The sequence below is a fragment of the Amblyraja radiata genome, chromosome 26, assembly GCF_010909765.2.
Source record: "Amblyraja radiata isolate CabotCenter1 chromosome 26, sAmbRad1.1.pri, whole genome shotgun sequence".
NCBI classification, from domain to species: Eukaryota; Metazoa; Chordata; class Chondrichthyes; order Rajiformes; family Rajidae; genus Amblyraja; species Amblyraja radiata.
The window spans coordinates 21,492,172-21,513,359 of NC_045981.1; the positions used below are offsets into that span (position 1 = coordinate 21,492,172).

General features: G+C 44.2%; 1 protein-coding gene across 1 annotated transcript; it reads right to left on the reverse strand.

The window, feature by feature from the left end:
- Positions 1-3,020: 3,020 nt before the first annotated feature.
- LOC116988046 lies at positions 3,021-18,902 on the reverse strand. Its single transcript, XM_033044469.1, has 2 exons — positions 18,173-18,902; positions 3,021-3,578 (listed from the first exon to the last, which is right to left on the reverse strand). Exons 1-2 carry the CDS (start codon positions 18,429-18,431, stop codon positions 3,220-3,222), a joined length of 618 nt encoding a protein of 205 aa, XP_032900360.1. The 5' UTR covers positions 18,432-18,902; the 3' UTR covers positions 3,021-3,219.
- Positions 18,903-21,188: the final 2,286 nt, after the last annotated feature.

Genomic DNA, 21,188 nt, shown 5'->3' on the forward strand with positions numbered 1-21,188 from the left:
GGATGGTAGATAAGTGGACTTATCGAATCTCTCATTGAAACCTACCAGAAAATGAAAGGCCTAGAGTGGATGTGGAAAGGATGTTTGCAGTAATGGAAGAGTCTAGAACCAAAGGCACAGCCTCAGAATAAAAGGATGTACCTTCAAAATGGAGATGAGGAGGAATTTCTTTAGCCAGAGGGTGGTGAATCTATGGCTGATGGCTGTAGAAGCCAAGACATTGGGTTTTATTAAGCAGGAAATTGATAAGTTCTTGATTCGGAAGGACATGAAAGTTTACGGTGAGAATGCAGGAGAATAAGGTTGTGAGAAAAAAATAGATCAGCCATGATTGAATCATGTCTTATGGAATGGCATTAGTTCGTTCTTCATGCTTTTGTGTTCAATATAGCTCATGGGAGACGGAAATGTTCTAATTTTATTTGTTGCAAATTGTTTATTTTTCATACAAATTGTTCATGTTTCACAGAATCCAGGTGCAATGTTAAAAGGTTTATAACTGGTTCTATATATGCCAAAAGAATGCACCTGAAAGCAGCAGGTAATGGTGTCTATTAGTTCAAATAATTTACAGTAGCAGCAGATTTGAGGAGATATATCTAAAATGTTTCTGAGGCACTTTTTGGGTGCAATGTTCTTGTACCAATTAATGGTGAGTGCAGCTTGAGGCTTTGAAGCATGTAATATTTGAGAGCTCAATGTGCCAGACCTTTCATTGCAGCTTTCCAATGTGCAAGTGCACTGTGGGTCAGGTTAGACTGCATAGCTTTAGGATTGGGCGAAGAGGAGATGTGAGGAAGGTGAGACCAGAGAGTGTTGCAAATTGAAACATACTGCTGGAGAAGTGGGGGAGACTAAGACTCTCACAACTTTCAAGAGCATCCAGATAAGCTCTTGTATTGCTAAGAAACCAAACGTTAGGCACCAAGTGATGGTAAATGAGATTAGACCAGATGGTCATCATGTCAGGCCAAAGGGCCTGTTTCTGTGTGCTACTCTATGAAACACAATGAGGTGTGACATTTTTTAGTTTAGTTTCGAGATACAGCGCGGAAACAGGCCCTTCGGCCCACCGGGTCCGCGCCGACCAGCAATCCCCGCACATTAACACTATCCTACACCCACTAGGGACAATTTTTACATTTACCAAGCCAATTAACCTATAAACCTTTGGAGTGTGAGAGGAAACCGAAGATCTCGGAGAAAACCCACGCAGGTCACGGGGAGAACGTGCAAACTCCGTACAGACAACATCCGTAGTCAGGCTTGAACCCGGGTCTCTGGCGCTGCATTCGCTGTGAGGCAGCAACTCTACTGCCACGCCACCATCAATGCATTTTAATCTGCCCACTCAGGATAGTTGAAGCCCACAGGGATATGGATTCCGGGAGGGACAGCCAGTCCTGTGCAGAAAATGTTACCGGACTCACCTGTCTGGTGCCTGAAGGTCAATCGGAATATTTATCAGTAGTAAATAATTAGCAGTTATGGAGGAATGTGGACTCAATGCCACCACCAGAGGGAGTAAGGTTAGTGCATGAAAGCCATGGTCTTCCCAAATGGAGAAACAGTTGCAGGGGTCCCAATGGCTTTCACCTCCTGTTTCTTACATTGTAATGAGAACAGGCATTTAAAAATGATTAAAAGGAATTAAGCAATGTTGGACCTTTCCACAGGAACCCATGTTCCAATTGTAGAAGGCTCTGGTTATGGTATGCACTAAGCAGAACATTGGACTGTGGTCTGAAAGTTGACCTTGTATGAGCATCATGACAATCATAACTGAATCACGCAGATTCAGTGCAGTTTTGTGGCTAAGTGTGAAGATATGTCAAGAGCTTCTGTTCCTTGCTCATGAAGATTCAGGGAAGTACAAATGAAGAGCTTTAGATGGGATTTGAGAGGAAATTGTGAGAGATGTTTTCCTCAGTGGCAAACCATGGGCTCACGATGTGAAAAGGGAATGTGGAAGGGACAGGATTACACAGGGTGCAGGGGAATAGGGGGCTCTCTACAGAAATTTGGGAGCCTGTGTCAGCCCATTAGTGGGGCTGAATGGTCCAACAATTTCCCACATCCCTAATATCAGGAAACATCATTTTCGCAGAGGTTTAAGGCATGCTTTGCAGTTGTTGTAATGAACTCTGTGTTCAGTTGCACTTCATACTACAGAGTTAAAGTGTTTGGGATTTACATGTGACATTCATCTATTTAAAACAGTTGAATACCTATGCTTTCCACACCATGTGAGCCCCCTCCCTCCAACCTCCCAGGAAGCACTGAATCATAACCACTTGGTTCACATGGTTACCAGGAGTGTAACATTTGGGCAAGCTCTGATGATGCACATCCTGTGTAGGAACTGTAATGCTGAGATCAAGTTGGCAAAATGTTGACCAGGAACGACTGCTCAAAACAATTGCCATGAGCTCCTCTAGTCCAGTGAGCAGGGCGAGGGTTGGATAGTTTTATGAAGTAATACATTACACCTCACTGGAATCAGAGGGATATGCACTGGATCAAAAGGGAATCGTGACAAATATGCTGCACCATGCTGGATTCAGAGAGAAATATACTATATTGCACTAGACTAAGCAAATATCCACCAGAGTGGATTCAGTGTTGTGCAATGTGTTTTCACTGGATTCACTTGCGAACACTAGATGTGCATTCCTGAAGTTTCTAAACAAATCCCTGCCCCACTTCCCATCAGTAACTACTCTACACTCAGCTTGGTGTAGCCCACCTGCCCACATCAATATGGATAATGGTCAGACTCTCTGACCGATCAGATCTGTCTTGTCAGCCAAACACACGCTCACAGTCTGATCTTTCAAAAATGCCCCTGTGTATCGTCCTCCGCACTAGGTCCCAGGAGTGTACTGGGGAGCTCATCTCCTGTACTTGAGTCTCCCCGTTGGTGGGGCCGTCCCGTTTTGATGTTGACTCGCACTGACTGCTTGACAGACGTTCAGCAGCATCAAGAACTGATCTAGTGCCTTGTGTTGAATTCACAGACATACACAAAACAAGGATTTATAAAAAAAAAAATCTGTCCTCTCTGTAAAATGAGGGGCACCCAGCATTTCTGGGGCGCCATTTTGTAACAGTTCTAAATATTTTGACTCTTCTGTTCAACAAAAAATAGTTTTAGAAAATGTTGCTGTGTTAAGTTCACTGCGGACAGTGTCCACCATCCATCCCTCAGCACACAGGCTGCTAGAACCTGGACCACACGGTCGCCAAGAACGGCGGACACTTCAGGGTGGTGTTCAGTGAGCCACATGAGGTGGAAATAGTGTCCTGACAGGTGACCTGCACGCAGAAGTTACTGGCTGTGGTTTTGAAGAGGGTTGTTGTGTCGAACTTGATGCCGCACAGCTCGCTCATGACGGAGCTGGCAGCCTGCGGTGCCACCTGCACTCCGTGGGCTGACGTTGCTGTGGCTGAGCTCAGTCCGTAACTCGCAGACGCGTTGACCTTTCCCTCATCCGTGTCCAAGAACACAAAGGCTTTGTCCAGCTGCTCACCGTTCCAACAGCGCAAGTAGGAGGGCCAGCAGTACTCATTCTCACTGGCTGTGGAACAAGAGAAGACAGGAAGACCTGTCAATCATATCATCCCAGCTTGCATCAGAGGTTGCCCCCGTGGGACAGTGCCCATACACTGGACTCATCCAGTTAAGCAGAAGGAGTGTACCAACACCCATCCCACCACCAATGTCATAGACACAGCAGGATGCTGCAGTGGCTGTAAACCTGAAATTAAAACTGAAAATGCTGGAACTGCTCATCAGGTCAGGCAGCATCTGTGGAGAGACAAACACAGTTAATGCTTTGGGTTGGCTCTTGTTTCACCAAAAGCCAATCTGGCCATTGCTACATTGCCTCCTGCTGTTGTGCTTGTCTGCATTGCAATGGGGCACACATAGGGAGAATATTAAAATCCCGATTTGAGAAATGTTTTGCTTCCTTGCCAAAGCGTGTTACATTATCACAGAACTTCACAAACAATAAATATACATGGAAGAATGAAGGGTCCCATGAAGTGTTCTTGGTGAGCAGGATTAAAGAAGCTCCCATACCATTTTACATACACATTGAAAACAAGAGTGTAAGTTGGGAGAGGGCAGCCCCCTTCAAGGATAAAGAAGGGAAGTTATGCCTGGAGCAGAGGAAATGGACAGAGGTACTGAATGAGTACTTCCCATCAGTGTTGACCAGAGCGAAGGACATGGAAGATAGTGAGATCAAGGAAGGGTGAACATTGAACTCTCTATACCTTTCCTCTCCCCCTTCCACTCATCTCCCACGTCTCCGCTTCTCCATCCGCCATTTACTTTTTAATCGCCTCTTTCTATCCCTCCTCTCACAAGTCAATATGTGGAGGACTGCATACCAAATATATCAATCCGAGAGTTTCCCAACTGGAAACTATTAATGAACCATGTTATCAGCTCCCTGGTGATGTCAAAGTATGTGGGGTTCAACTCTGGTGACGCAGACTTATATAGGGGATATAAGTAGGACATTCACAAAGCCCTCAGAGGTACCAAAAGGGAATTTCAGACCAGAGTTCCAGGGTGACCACATGGACACACATCCATTATCGCAAAGCTCGCAGGCTATAAGGAGTACAAAGCAAAGTTGGGTAGTATCGCTTACAAGAACACATTTCTCCCTGACAAGCTCACAGCATTCTATGGTGGTTTTAAACAGGTCAGTGGAATGGTATCACCCATCCCATCACTCTAACATGTACCAAAGGTTGTTGCCTTGACAACAGCTACTAAACCTATCACCTTCCTATGCTCCTTGTCATTGTTTGAGAACTGGCCCACTACAGTGGTGTCAATTTCAAACTTGTAATTGGAGTTAGAGTGGAATTTATCACCATCACATAGGATGCAATGAACAGTCACCATCATATATGTCAGATCGGCCTTCCGGAGAGTGAACACGCGGCAAACAAGTCCCCAGCCATGTTCTCAGAACCTTGTTGGATCAGCTGGCAGGAGTATTTGCGGAGATCTTTAAGTCCTAGCTACACCAACCTGAGGTCCCAACCTGCCTTAAAAAGACCACCATCTTCCCGGTGCCAAACAAAAGCAAGGTAACGTATCCTAAGTACCGCCTACATCTCCAATTCCCCTTCCCCCTGACTCTCAGTCTGAAGAAAGGTCTCGACCTGAAATGTTAACTATTCCTTTTCTCCAGAGATGCTGCCTGACCCTCTGAGTTACTCCAGCCTTTTGTGCTTTAATGACTACCATCCAGTGGCTCTGACATCCACTCTAATGAAGTGAGAGGTGGTCATGGTGCACATTAACTCTAGCCTCCCAGTCAGCCTTGATCCATTGCAGTTTGCCTACTGTTGCAAACGGTCCACAGCGGATGTCATCTCTCTGGATCCCTGGAACAACTGAATAATAAGGACACCTATACCAAACTCATCATTTGATTGTAGCTCTGCCTTCAACGCCATAATTCCAACCAAACTCATCTCCAAACACCTGGATCAACGACTCAGCACCCCCCTCTGCAACTGGATTTTTGACTTCCCAACCAATAGACCGCAACCAGTGAGGAAAGGCGACGAGATCTTCCACAATAATACTTAACACCGATACCCTGCAAGGCTGCGATCTCAGCCCTTACTTTACGTCCTTTACATTCATGACTATGCAGCCAAATTCAAGACCTCTGACTTCATGTACAGATTGCCAAGTCAATGGTAAATGGGATTATAGAAAATAGGTACAGTAGGAGCCCATTTGGCCCTTCGAGCCTGCACCGCCATTCGGTAAGAGACAACCATACCAGACCAGATGGTGTAGACGGCAGGTTTCCCTTCTCAAAGGACATCAGCTCCTGTCAGAAGGTTAAGCTGTGGTTTGCTGCAGCTCACAGATTGACCAGAGTCGGTGAATTACCAGAAGTTTTAAAAATTTAAATGGACATTAAACTGTCCCTCAGTCTAACACAAGCAGTGCAGTGGCCCAGTGCAGTTGCCTGGTTTGCTTCTAGCAGCAGTGAATGGTCATCAGTAGAGGCAACAGTTGGAAAGTTTGTTATCTGTTTCACAGATGTCTCCAGCTGCTCTCTGCTGCCACTGTGTGGTCAGTGATGGTGGGCAGCCCCAAATCCCACTTGGTTTCACCTCAGTAATCCAATCAGTCCGTCTAGGTCAGTGTTTCTCAGCCGGAGTTCCCCGGAACGCTAAGGTTCCGCGAGAGGTCGCCAGGGGTTCCGAGAGAAAAAGTGATAAATAGGCTAATCATATGTAAATGCATTTTGAGTCATTTTTATGTTTAATTTCATATTCATAATTTTATAATACACGTACGGGATATTCTTGGAAAATTCTTGGGTATTATAATAAAGTCTTCAACTTGTTATATCATTTAAAAGTATAATAATCATAGGGAATATATTTAGCGACGTCTATACGGCGCCAGTGTGAAACGGCCTTTAATGGACAGTGAACAGGAGCTGTACTTGACGGATTTGCGTATCAAGTGACTCACTCGAGTTAACGCATGCACGGTCTCCATCAGTCCTGTCTGTGCTCTTGAACAAGCAGTTATCAGAAAAATATATTATGTTTGCCTTATGAACTTCAGGTTTATGAAAGAGAAAGAAAGAGATTAATAAAGATATATAATGATTTTTATGTAGGGGTTCCCTGAGACATGAAAATTAGATACAAGAATCCTATTTGGAGAGGAACACTGATACAGGCTTCAACTTCGGGTAGGACTATACTGGATTATATTGGGAAATGAGCCTGGATAGGTGACTGATGTTTCATTGGAAGTTGTTATTGTCAGATTAAAGAAAATCCCCAGTCTTTTTATATGTACATTAAAAACAAGAGAGTAACTAGGGAAAAGGTACGATCATTCATGGATAAGGGAGACAATTTATGCTTGGAGTCAGAGATGTAGATGAGGTCTCAGGGGTACTTTAGTCTGTATTAAGACATTGTATTGTGTTTAAAGTGCTTGGATGAGCTGTGAGTTTAAAATATTGCATGAGGCAGTGACAGCCTGTGACTTAACCTGTGTGAATTATTGAAAAATCAGCCAATTGTTTGTTAAATCTATGTTGGAAGATATTCAAATATTAATCCTATATTCTACAGGAATGGGATGTGACTAACTAAATGATTTTACAACTCATTGTGAAACTGATTTGAAACTGATCTTGTGGCAGTGTTAACTCTGCCTCATAACAGGCAGTGTCTCTTTCAGAAGTTGTGCGAGTTGTGCCTGATCCATTTTTTATTGTTTGGATTACGTATTAAAAGTTTTCATCATGGAAATTAACTGTTTATTCTAAGTTGTTCAGTTATTTGTGAAGCTTCTACAGGAAACAAAATCATGGAGTTTGGTTTCATCTTGTCTTCTTATTTCTTTCATTTAGAATTGAGGGAGAGGGAGAGGGAGAGAACTGGAGTCCACAATGGCCACGTGGAATCCAGGTCATGTTGTCATAAGTAGGAGTATCTCTATTCAGGGTATGAGATGCCAAGATTTCAAAACAAAATTGGCATCAGTGAAATGGATGATGAAATTAATTAAATAAGGAATATAAAAAATTATATTTGGGGAGATAAATTGGAGCAATTGGGGAATAATCTCAAACATTGCTTTTCTTAATAACAATGTTTCCAAAAGGTTAAAATACATTACTTAATACTTTTGACTTACTGATTTTGAGTTCCTTTGGGAAAATTTGTTTTGATGTTATCAGTGCTTGTCTTCTAAAATGCAAATAAGCAGCCAGGATTCATGTCTTCTCCAATCTAGTTTGCTGTTTATTACAAAAGCAATAAAAAAAGGGGAAAATAAAATGGAAACTGGAAAAGTGCCAAGCATGCAGAATAAATGATTCCTAGAGTAAGTATAATACAAGCTGTGCATTATTTACCCATCAGCTAGTGCAAATGTGGAGGCAATATTCTCCATGCAAACAAGGGGTAGGAGAGATTTAATGGTATTTAATTGTATTAGTGTCAGAACTGGCTAGGAGCTATTAACTCCTTCAATACTGAAACACTTAACAATGGGAACAAAATTAGAATACAGGTGATTCTGTTATAACGCCTCTTTCATTACATAAATTGGATATATGATCAATTAATTAGGAATCAGTATTTGTAGTACGTGGACCAAATTGGTTATAAACCATTTTGATTGCAAACTAGAAACCACTTAAAAGTTACCTCAGAAATTGATAGGCAAAAAAAAAAACTGCATTAGATTTAAACAGTACAATGTTACATCCCTGCAGTAATCAGGCACCATTGTCTCTTCGCCACACAGCTGCTACTTTCACTGTGGGTGCTCACTGGAATTAACAAGCCATCACCTCTACTGACACGTGCAGCGGTACTCTAATAAACAATGTAACATAGCATTTAGTATTAATATTGGGAAAACACCCTACTGGGCTGTGTGAGGAATGCCATCAACCAGAAACAGTTCAGCATGCCCTAGTTGCATGTAGGAGATATGAGACAGAATGAGGATTTATGATCATTGAAATGAGGAAAATTGGATTGACAGAAATATCAGTAAAGAACATTCTAGAGTGTGGATGGAAAGGAAAAGGAATAAAGTTGTTGTTTGATTTCTTGAGGGCCTCTGGGCTTATAAAAAGGATCTAATATAAAGACATGAATACTGTGGAATGAAGCCAGAAGGTGGCAGCAATGCAACATTGCGGATGCCGGCTGCCGTAAAACTCCAAAGAAGAAAAGAAGCAGAAGCATTTAGTATATTTAGCTTGCAGTAACAAAATAAACTTATTGCTATTGAAAAGACCTTTATTTTTGAAATCCTGCAGGAAAAATCGCTTTTTTGTTGCTAGTCTTAAATTCTCCAGTCCCTAATCCTCTTTCCTCCATTAAGACATTTTGTCTTTATAATGGAATTTTCTATAAAACCTCCTCTCTCATTTCCATCCAGGGATAGAAACATAGAAATTAGGTGCAGGAGTAGGCCATTCGGCCCTTCGAGCCTGCACCGCCATTAAATATGATCATGGCTGATCATCCAACTCAGTATCCCGTACCTGCCTTCTCTCCATACCCTCTGATCCCCTTAGCCACAAGGGCCACATCTAACTCCATCTTAAATATAGCCAATGAACTGGCCTCGACTACCCTCTGTGGCAGAGAGTTCCAGAGATTCACCACTCTCTGTGTGAAAAAAGTTCTTCTCATCTCGGTTTTAAAGGATTTCCCCCTTATCCTTAAGCTGTGACCCCTTGTCCTGGACTTCCCCAACATCGGGAGCAATCTTCCTGCATCTAGCCTGTCCAACCCCTTAAGAATTTTATAAGTTTCTATAAGATCCCCTCTCAATCTCCTAAATTCTAGAGAGTATAAACCAAGTCTATCCAGTCTTTCTTCATAAGACAGTCCTGACATCCCAGGAATCAGTCTGGTGAACCTTCTCTGCACTCCCTCTGTGGCAATAATGTCCTTCCTCAGATTTGGAGACCAAAACTGTACGCAATACTCCTATACTCAAATCCTTTTGCTATGAAAGCTAACATACCATTCGCTTTCTTCACTGCCTGCTGCACCTGCATGCCTTCTTTCAATGACTGGTGTACCATGACACCCAGGTCTCGCTGCATCTCCCCTTTTCCTAGTCGGCCACCATTTAGATAATAGTCTGCTTTCCTGTTTTTGCCACCAAAATGGATAACCTCACATTTATCCACATTATACTGCATCTGCAAAACATTTGCCCACTCACCCAGCCTATCCAAGTCACCTTGCAGTCTCCTAGCATCTACCTCACAGCTAACACTGCCCCCCAGCTTAGTGTCATCCGCAAACTTGGAGATATTGCCTTCAATTCCCTCATCCAGATCATTAATATATATTGTAAATAGCTGGGGTCCCAGCACCGAGCCTTGTGGTACCCCACTAGTCACTGCCTGCCATTGTGAAAAGGACCCGTTTACTCCTACTCTTTGCTTCCTGTTTGCCAGCCAGTTCTCTATCCACATCAATACTGAACCCCCAATGCCGTGTGCTTTAAGTTTGTATACTAATCTCTTATGTGGGACCTTGTCGAAAGCCTTCTGGAAGTCCAGATACACCACATCCACTGGTTCTCCCCTATCCACGCTACTAGTTACATCCTCGAAAAATTCTATAAGATTCGTCAGACATGATTTACCTTTTGTAAATCCATGCTGACTTTGTCCAATGATTTCACCACTTTCCAAATGTGCTGCTATCCCATCTTTAATAACTGACTCTAGTAGTTTCCCCACTACCGATGTTAGACTAACTGGTCTGTAATTCCCCGTTTTCTCTCTCCCTCCCTTCTTAAAAAGTGGGGTTACGTTTGCTACCCACCAATCCTCAGGAACTACTCCAGAATCTAAAGAGTTTTGAAAGATTATTACTAATGCATCCACTATTTCTGGAGCTACTTCCTTAAGTACTCTGGGATGCAGCCTATCTGGCCCTGGGGATTTATCGGCCTTTTAATCCATTCAATTTACCCAACACCACTTCCCGGCTAACCTGGATTTCACTCAATTCCTCCAACTCCTTTGACCCGCGGTCCCCTGCTATTTCCGGCAGATTATTTATGTCTTCCTTAGTGAAGACGGAACCAAAGTAGTTATTCAATTGGTCCGCCATATCCTTGTTCCCCATGATCAACTCACCTGTTTCTGACTGCAAGGGACCTACATTTGTTTTAACTAATCTCTTTCTTTTCACATATCTATAAAAACTTTTGCAGTCAGTTTTTATGTTCCCTGCCAGTTTTCTTTCATAATCTATTTTTCCTTTCCTAATTAAGCCCTTTGTCCTCCTCTGCTGGTCTCTGAATTTCTCCCAGTCCTCCGGTATGCTGCTTTTTCTGGCTAATTTGTACGCATCATCCTTCGCTTTGATACTATCCCTGATTTCCCTTGTTATCCACGGATGTACTACCTTCCCTGATTTATTCTTTTGCCAAACTGGGATGAACAAGTTTTGTAGTTCATCCATGCAGTCTTTAAATGTCTTCCATTGCATATCCACCGTCAACCCTTTTAGAATTAATTGCCAGTCAATCTTGGCCAATTCACGTCTCATACCCTCAAAGTTACCTTTCTTTAAGTTCAGAACCATTATTTCTGAATTAACAATGTCACTCTCCATCCTAATGAAGAACTCAACCATATTATGGTCACTCTTGCCCAAGGGGGCACGTACAACAAGACTGCTAACTAACCCTTCCTCATTACTCAATACCCAGTCTAAAATAGCCTGCTCTCTCGTTGGTTCCTCTACATGTTGATTTAGATAACTATCCAGCATACATTCCAAGAAATCCTCTTCCTCAGCACCCCTGCCAATTTGACTCACCCAATCTATATGTAGATTGAAGTCACCCATTATAACGGTTTTGCCTTTGTCGCACGCATTTCTAATTTCCTGTTTGATACCATCTCCAACTTCACTACTACTGTTAGGTGGCCTGTACACAACACCCACCAGCGTTTTCTGCCCCTTAGTGTTTCGCAGCTCTACCCATACCGATTCCACATCCTCCAAACTAATGTCCTTCCTTTCCATTGCGTTAATCTCTCTAATCAGCAATGCTACCCCACCTCCTTTTCCTTTCTCTCTATCCCTCCTGAATATTGAATATCCCTGGATGTTCAGCTCCCAGCCTTGGTCACCCTGGAGCCATGTCTCCGTGATCCCAACTATATCATAGTCATTAATAGCTATCTGCACATTCAACTCATCCACCTTATTACGAATGCTCCTTGCATTGACACACAAAGCCTTCAGGCTTGTTTTTACAACACTCTTACCCCTTATACAATTATGTTGAAAAGTGGCCCTTTTTGATTTTTGCCCTGGTTTTGTCTGCCTGCCACTTTTACTTTTCACCTTGCTACCTATTGCTTCTACCCTCATTTTACACCCCTCTGTCTCTACGCTCACACATTTAAGAAACCCTTTCCCTTTAACTCCATCCTCCACTATCCCATTCGACACCCCACCCCCCTTATTCAGTTTAAAACCACCCGTGTAGCAGTGGCAAACCTGCCTGCCAGAATGCTGGTCCCACACCTGTTAAGATGCAATCCGTCCCTTTTGTACAGTTCCCCCTTACCCCAAAACAGATCGCAGTGATCTAAGAATCTAAATCCCTGCCCCGTGCACCAGTTCCTCAGCCACACGTTCAGGTCCCGTATCTCCCTGTTCCTGCTCTCGCCAGCACGAGGAACTGGAAGCAAACTGGAGATAACAACCCTGGAGGTCCTGCTTTTCAGCATTTTTCCGAGCTCTCTAAAGTCACGCTGCAGAATATTCATCCCCTTCTTTCCGACATCGTTTGTGCCGACATGCACTACCACTTCCGGATGTTCACCTTCGCCCTTGAGGATTTTCTGCACTCTGCCCGTGACATCCTGGATCCTGGCACCAGGAAGGCAGCACACCATCCTCGCATCCCGTCTGTTGCCGCTGAAACCCCTGTCCGTACCTCTCACAATGGAGTCTCCCACTACAATGGCGTTGCCTGCCTTAGGCCTTTTTGGTTTTGGCTCAACAGCCCTATTCGCATCGCAAGCCAGTCCGCCGCCCAGTGTAAACACCTCTTCTGTCCCGACAGCTTCTAAGTGGGTGAACCTGTTCACAAGAGGTACAACACCCGGGGAAGTTGGCATTCCATGCTTCCCTCCCGTTCTCACTGTCTCCCACCTTCTCTCTTCCAGTACCTTAGGTGTAACAATCGTACTGTAGGACTTGTCGAGGAACGATTCCGTTTCTCGGACGAACCGGAGGTCATCCACTTGCTTCTCAAGTTCCCCAACACGGCCCTTCAGGAGCTCTACCTGGATGCACTTCTCGCATTTGTAGCAGCCAGAGGCACCAGCGGTGTCCTTGACCTCCCACATACTGCAAGCATCTCACTGAATCAGCTTGCCTGACATCTCCTTCTTTCGTCTCTACCTCTCAAGCGTGGTATTGCGTGGTCTCCTCTCCTCAGCCTCCTCGCCGAAGACTCTCGAGCCAAAGACTCACACTTTACTCACAGGGCACTTCCCTCGCAAGGCCGCTCACTCACTGCCGCTCGCTAAGAGCCGTCTTGCTTAAATTGACTGATAAATTGCCTGATTTACCAATTTACAAACCAAATTCCTCAGTTTTCAACAGTTTTCCCGGCACTGACTCACTTCTCTCCTCCCACTTGGGCTAGAGCCAATCAGATCTAAGCAGTCCGTTCAGATGAGACAGAGGTTCACATGTACCTCTTCAAATCTTGTGCACTGCATTAGGTGCTCTCAATGTGCTCTCAAGGTACTTTACATTGACAAATCAAGCATAGACATGGCAATTCTTTAGCTGAATACTTGTGTTCTGTCCACAAGGCCAGTTGCTAACCATTGTTACCCAAGGCCAGTTGCCAACCATAACCAGCACTGGATACAGCAAAGGCGAAAAGACCTCATAACACTCGGAGCAGTGCTGAAGATTTCACCCAGGACAACGGAGATGTCCTCATTCTTTAGGGAACGGCAGTTCCCCTCTTCGACTACAGATGAGGCTCACACCAGGGTCTCTTTTATATCCCGTAGCTCCGCTCTCACTCCCCATCCCTTGTGAACTTGTATATTGGGACTTGTGAAGTTTGTATATTGGGAAGTACAGAGGGACCTGTACAAGTCCATAGCCCCCAGAATGTGGCACCACAGGTGGCTAGAGTAGTGAAGAAGACATTTGATGTGTTTGGCTTCATAGGCTGAGTAATTGAGTATATGTTGGGATGTCATGTTGCAGTTGTACAAAACATTGGATAGACCACACTTGGAATATTATGCACAGTTCTGGTCACCACACTGCAGGAATCATGTTGTAACAATAAGAGAGAGTGCAGAAAAGATTCATCAGGATGATGCCTGGAATGGAGGGCTGTAGTTATACAGCGAGATTGGATGTGCTGGGTTTATTTTCACTGAATGTAGGGAAGCTGACGGGTAAACCTATTATAAAATTGAGGGCCATAGACAGGATAGATTATCTTTTATCATAGTTTTTTTCCCCAGGAAAACCACACTCTCTGAAAAACATACCCTATCATTTTCCTTTAAATGTCTCCCTGGTCAGCTTAAACCTGCGCCCTCTAGTTTTAAATTCAACTAGAGGGCACAGGTTTAAGCTGGCAGGGAGACATTTAAAGGAAAACGATGGGGTATGTTTTTTCAGAGAGTGTGGTGGCTATCTAGAACGAGTAGCCAGAGGAGGTGATAGATGCAGATTCTAGTACTACATTAAACTTTCGTTTGGACCGGTGCTTGGATAGGAAAGGTGTAGAAGGTTACAAGTCTAATGCAGACAAATGAGATTAGCATGAATATGGATCAGGGTCATATGTATGAGGTGGGCTGTTTCTGTGCGGTACAATTCAATGAAAATTATGAAAAACGTGAAGAGGGTAGATAGTAAGAAACGTTTCCCCATAGCTGAGTTGTCCAAGGCATAAATAGGATAGATTATCTTTTATAATCTTTTATGATAGATAGTCTTTTTATCTGTGCCTTCCATTAGATTATATAACTTTATCATGGCATCCGTCAGCTCCTTTGTTCCAGGGACAATAGGCCCAGTCTATCCAATCTGTCCTGAACAATCAAGCCCTTCAGTCAAGGCAACATCCTTGTGGATCTGTTCTGTAGCCTCTCTAGCTTAATCACATCCTTCCTATTTTATGGTGGCTAGAACTGCACCCAAAACTCCCAATGTGTTTTGTACCGCTGTAACATGATGCTCCAACTCCTGTACTCAATGTCTCAACTGCTGAAAGACAGCGCATATTTTGCCTTCTTCATCATCCTGTCATAGAGTCATAGAGTGATAGTGTGGATACAGGCCCTTCGGCCCAACTTGCCCACACCGGCCAACATGGCCCAGCTACACTAGTCCCACCTGCCTGCACTTGGTCCATATCCCTCCAAACCTGTCCTATCCATGTACCTGTCTAACTGTTTCTTAAACGTTGGGATAGTCCCAGCCTCAACTACCTCCTCTGCCAGCTTGTTCCATACACTCACCACCCTTTGTGTGAAAAAGTTACACCTCAGATTCATATTAATTCTTTTCCCCTTCACCCTGAACTTATGTCCTCTGGTCCTCTATTCCCCTACTCTGGGCAAGAGACTGTGCATCTATTCCTTTCTATTCCTTTCATGATTTTATACACCGGCAGTGGCTGCCTCATCAACAGTCTGTCTGTCCTTTCCGTTTTGTTATTTTAAGTATGTGTTAAAGAGCATGTTTTTGTGTTCTCTGGTTTGTTTTATGTGGGGGATGGGGGGGTCAGGGGAAACTTTTTTCAATCTCTAACCTTGCCGGAGATGCAATTTATTTCTAGATCATAGACTGACTTTGAGCCCCACCGCGGGGCTGTGGATTTACCATAGGAGCCTGTGATCCCTTGCATGGGATCGACGCTCCAACCCCGGCCTGCGGATTTCAACATCGAGGCACTCACAGTCTCGGGTAAGGACTGATGTCGGTCAGTTCCAAGCCGCAGGAGGTTCGATCAGCCCCAACTCGGGAGTCCGATCACCCAGCGCAGGGAGCTGAGATCCCCCCCGATGCGGGAGCTTGATCGCCCCGATGCGGAGGGCTCGACCGCCAGTTGCGAGAGTCAAGATCGCCCCGACAATGGAAGGTTCTAGTGTCCCGACCGCGGGAGAACAAAAAAGAGAAGAAGGTTGAACTTTTTTTGCCTTCCATCACAGTGAGGAATGTGGGAATTCATGTTCAAAATTTATTTGGGTGTCTTGTTGCTCTTTATTGGTATGAATGTATGGCAATCTGAATTTCATTGTACCTTAATTGGTACATGTGGCAATAAACAAACCTTGAAGCTTGAACTATAAGATCACGCCCTCATCCTCCTGCGCTCCAAGGAATAGACACCCAGCCTACTCAACCTCTCCCTATAGCTCACACTCTCTAGTCCTGGCAACATCCTCGTAAATCTTCTCTGAACCCTTTCAAGCTTGACAATATCTTTCCTATAGCTTTGCCCAGAACTAAACACAGTATTCTAAATGCGGTCTCACCAACATCTTATACAACTGCAACATGACATCCCAACTTCTATCTGAGTCCCATTTTTAGGGTACTATGCACTTGCACCCCTCAGCCCTCTCTGTTCTACAACACTCTCTGGGGCTCTACCATTTACTGTGTGTGTCCTGCCCTGGTTTAACTTTCTAAAATGCATCTCATCACAAAAAAAGTTCAATCTTCTTCCCTTTTTTGTTCTCCTGCGGTCAGGGCACTCGAACCTTCCATTGTCTAAGTTAAATTCCTTCTGCCATTCCTTTGTCCACTTTGGCAGATGATCTAGTTCCTATTGCAACCTTAGATAATTTTTTTCACTGCTCACTATACCACCAATGTTGATATCATCTGCAAATTTACTAAACATGGCATCTGCATTCTCATCTAAATTGTTACTATAGATGACAAACAGTGGATCCAGCACCAATGCATGTGGCACACTATTGGTCACAGACCTCCAGTCTGAAACACAACCTTTCACATTTCACCATCTGCTTCTTACCACCAAGCAAATTATGTCTCCAATTGCCTCGATCTCCCTGGTACCCAAGTGATCTTATCTTCTGGACCAGCCTATTGTGCACTACAAGAATTTCATTGCTTCATTTATATGACAATATAAAACACTCAACTCTTGTTTTAGGACCTAGACAAAGGCCTTGCCAAAGTCAACATAGACAACGTCTACCACCCTGCCCTCGTCAATACCCTTGGTCGCCTATTCGAAAATGCAGTCATTTTTGTACGACGATTTCCCACACACAAAGCCTCACTGCCTATTCTTAATCGGTCCTTGCCTTTCCAAATGCTGGCAGATCCTGTCCCTGAGTCCCGTCTGATAATTTTCCCACCACTGATATTAGGCTCACCGATCTGTAGCTCCCTGGCTTCTTTGCAGATCTTCTTAAATAAAGGCACAACATTAGCCACTCCTGCTTTCTGATGCCTCACCTGTGACTAAAGAAGGTACAATAATCTCTCTCTGTCTGCACCTTTACCACACATCAGCAAGGGTGCCTTCACCACAGCTCAGCAAATGTAGGGCATGCTGGGATGGAGAGCTGCCCAGGGATTTCCGCCAGGGATTTGATCTGGGGCAGGAGCCTGGAAGATCCATGCAGAATAGTGGAGAAATGCAGAGTGGGAAGGGAATGTCGGGCCCTCACTGGTATACAGGCTGGGGCTTAGGCTTGATCATTCTAAAGAAAGGGCTACAATGTTCTTTAAAGGTCATTATAATTGCCATTATTTTCATGATAGCAAAATAAAATATTATTTCATTGCCAGAGGGTCAGCTTCACCTGGAACTGCCCTTTGACCTGTGAACTCCACTTGCAATAGATAGCAAGGCTTCGGTCCAACTTGTCCCTCAGAGCAGTCTGTGACCTTGCTTGCAGTTAGTATTTGTGTTAAATTAGTTTTACTGTTGCTATTGTCCTGTAAAATATTCAAACCTGAGTTAAAATCTACCTTCAGTGTCAGTTCCTCTTAACCCCTACAATTCAATATATTTACCCATCCCTACTGCATCCAAAGGCCAGGAACTTCCTCCTCCTCCCTAGATACCAACTTAATGTTCACCATGTTCCAGAAGAGGGAGTTCAAAGTAAGTTATGCAAGTTTTGTAAAAGCTGTTAACAATTTTACAACAAAATCATCAGGGCTCATATTTCCTCCTTACTGGCAGTCAAATCAGTGTCAGTACACTGTATTTACACATGTGCTTGTGTGTGTGTATCCTGATAGTGATCTGTTTGTGTTTCTATATGTGTGAATGCATCTGCACATGTCTGTCTGTATGTGCGTGTGTCTATGTCTATGTATCTGTACCTATTTGTCTTCCTGTATATTTCTGCCTGTGTGTGTGTTTATCTTTCTGTGCATGTGTTTCTGTCGATGGGCAAGTCTGTGCATCTATCTGTCTGTCTGTCCACGTGTGCATTCGTATGTTCATGTGTCTGAGTTTATATGCCTGTGCCACGTTTATGTCTATCTGTCTCTATCTGGGTATACCTGTCTGTATTTATGTCGTGTGTGTATGTACGTGTTCCCGTCTGTTTACCTGTCACTGAGTTGTGTAGGCGGACCGTCATTCTTTTCTGCTGTCGGAGGATTTTCATGTACGTCCGCACGGTACAGTTCAACATGCACTCGTTAGTGGGAGGGATCCTCCGGGGATGTTCAGAGAATCTGCGCAGCTCGCTTGGGCTGAGGCAAGGAGCCGGGGCCGCAGACGCTGGAGCCGCGCCCGCGTCGTGTGTGCCGAAGCAGGCGGCGAGCAACCACAGGCTGTACGGCCCCCACGGGCAGGCTCGGCCCATACTCCCGGAACCGGGCGGTGCTGCACTCGGGACCCAGCGAAGCGGCGGGTAATTGGCAGCCTGGGTTTCCGCAGTAGTGGCCGCCCTCCCAGGCGGGGGGCCGAGCTGGGGCTGCAACCAAAGCTGCAACTGCGGTATGTGTGGAATCCTCTGGCAGAGTTAGCTACGGCTGTCAACAGCAGAGCATCACTGGCGCACGCTTGCCCGGCGCTGCACCGCTCCTTACTCCACTGCACCAGGAGCTCGGCATCCCGAGGGATGACGTGTTCCGTTAATAACTTTCATAGTGCTCTGCACTACTTTGATTTGGAGTCACACCGCACGGAAACAAGCCCAACGTCCATCTCCCTCTAAACCTTTCTATCCATGTACCTGTCCAAATGTTTTTTTAATGTTGTTAACCTGCCTTAACTACTTTCACTGACAGCTCGTTCCCTAACAGCTCGTTAGTGTGGAAAGGTTGCTCCCCAGGGAGGGGAGTCAAACGTCAACATTTTCACCTTAATTTTCACTCTCGCGTTCTTGCTTCTCCTATCCTGGAGAAAAATACTCCATTCATCCTATCTATTTCCCGTATGATTTGATACAGTAAGATCACCACTCAGTCTCTGCGCTAAATAATAAAGTCCTGGCAACATCCTGGGAGATCTCTGCACTCGTTCTTGCCAGCTCAGTGCTAGAACTGAACTATTTTGGGTCAAAACCCTTCTTCAGTCTGAAGAAGGGTTTCGACCCGAAACGTTGCCTATTTCCTTCGCTCCATAGATGCTGCCTCACCCGCTGAGTTTTTCCAGCATCTTTGTCAACCTTCGATTTTCCAGCATCTGCAGTTCCTTCTTAAACAAGAGACGAGGGGGAGTTGGTGTTTGAGGTCAGGGACCCTTTGTCAGAATTGGGAAGGAGACAGAAGAAGCTTGTTAAGCTGCAGGGAAATTGGGGGTAAAACTGGGGTGCCCAGGTGGATAAGATGTAAACAAGGTTATCAGGGCAGTTACTGGGAGAAGTTAAAGTGTCCAGTGTAGTAGATGTAGTTTTCATGGACTTTTGGAAGACCTTTGACAAGATCCCACATGGGAAACTGGCTCAAGATGTTAGAGCCCATGGGATCCAATGTAGGATCCAAAATTGGTCAAAGATACAAAATGATGTAAGAAGATTGCTTTTGTGATTGGAAGCTTGTGACGTGGTATATCACAGGGATCAGTGCCGAGGAATGTACAATTTGTTAAATACATTAACATTTGGACATGAATGTAGGAAGTAATGTTTACAATTTTGTTGGCGTTTTTGATGTTGATGAGGCTAGTCTTTGTTCTGAGAATGATATTAACTGGATGGTAAGGTGCGCAGAACTATGATAGATAACATTTAAGAATCATCTGGATGAGCATTTAACTAGCTGGCTATAGACCAAGTGCTGGTTAGTGGGATTAGTGTGGATAGATACTTTCTGGTTGGCATAAAGGTCTTGTTTCTGATCTCTGTGACTCAGAGCTGCTCAGGAGTGATTCACCCTAAAGCTTGAATCAATGGTGCAGAAAAGCCAACAAACTGACAAGATATGTCAAGCTGAGTACTCTAACCAGTCCCTCACTTCTAATGCCAGGTGGTCGGTCTTTGTCCTTCGGATTATATACTCTTTATACTAATGACCTGGAGGGTAGCAGTGTTTAAGGTATAGAAACTCATCGCATATTTAATCACAGAAAGGCTCAAACATATAACCATATAACAATTACAGCACGGAAACAGGCCATCTCGACCCTTCTAGTCCGTGCCGAACACGTATTCTCCCCTAGTCCCATATACCTGCACTCAGACCATAACCCTCCATTCCTTTCCCGTCCATATAACTATCCAATTTATTTTTAAATGATAAAAACGAACCTGCCTCCACCACCTTCCCTGGAAGCTCATTCCACACAGCCACCACTCTCTGAGTAAAGAAGTTCCCCCTCATGTTACATATCCTGTCACACTCACACCACATCCACTGTGATAGCACGCATGACTCTCACACTTCTCGCTGCCTCAGCTTTTCTCAGTAACTCTCGTATTATCACATTCTGTCACACACACTGTTAGTTACATACACATGTACACCCTACAATAATATTCCCTCAGCAACTCACTCATTCAGATTTTTGTTCTTTCACACACAACACGTATACACGTGCACTCACACATTGACTCTGACTCTCACACACACCCACACAGGCACCATGCACATGTACACACAACTCCCAAGTTGATGATCTCTTCCTTCCTCCATTCAGTCCATCTTCATGATGCGTTGCATCAGGAAGGCTGGAAATATCATCAAGGATGTTTGCCATCCTGGCCATTCCCTCTTCTCTCTTCTATCTTTTGGGACATGATGCAGGAACTTGATGGCTCAGACATCCAGACTTACAGTAAGAACAGCTTCTTCCCCATTGCTATCTAAACCAATCACCTCTTTAATATCCCCTTCCCATGGTGCGCATTCAGTTATTCCATTATTGTACTAATTGGTTTTTTTGCACTCCATTGGAGTTTGTTTTGCACTGCAATTTTGCATTATTTTGCACTCTTTATTGTATTTATTGTTGTATTTATCATGGAGTAATGATGGTTACTGTGAGCTTCATGTGAACAAGGAATGTCCATTCCCCCTGGTGTATATGATAATAAAATAAGCTGTCAGAATTGCAGCTCGCAATATTTCTACAACTGTAACATGATGCTCCAACTTCTGTACTCAATGGCACAGCTAAT

Bases quoted from the DNA above. Each gene is read 5' to 3' on its own strand.
- LOC116988046 (XM_033044469.1), bottom strand. From the start codon at position 18,431: ATGGGCCGAGCCTGCCCGTGGGGGCCGTACAGCCTGTGGTTGCTCGCC. The intron at 3,579-18,172 runs GTAAACAGACGG...CTTGTTCCACAG, and splicing joins CCTACACAACTCAGTGACAG to CCAGTGAGAATGAGTACTGC.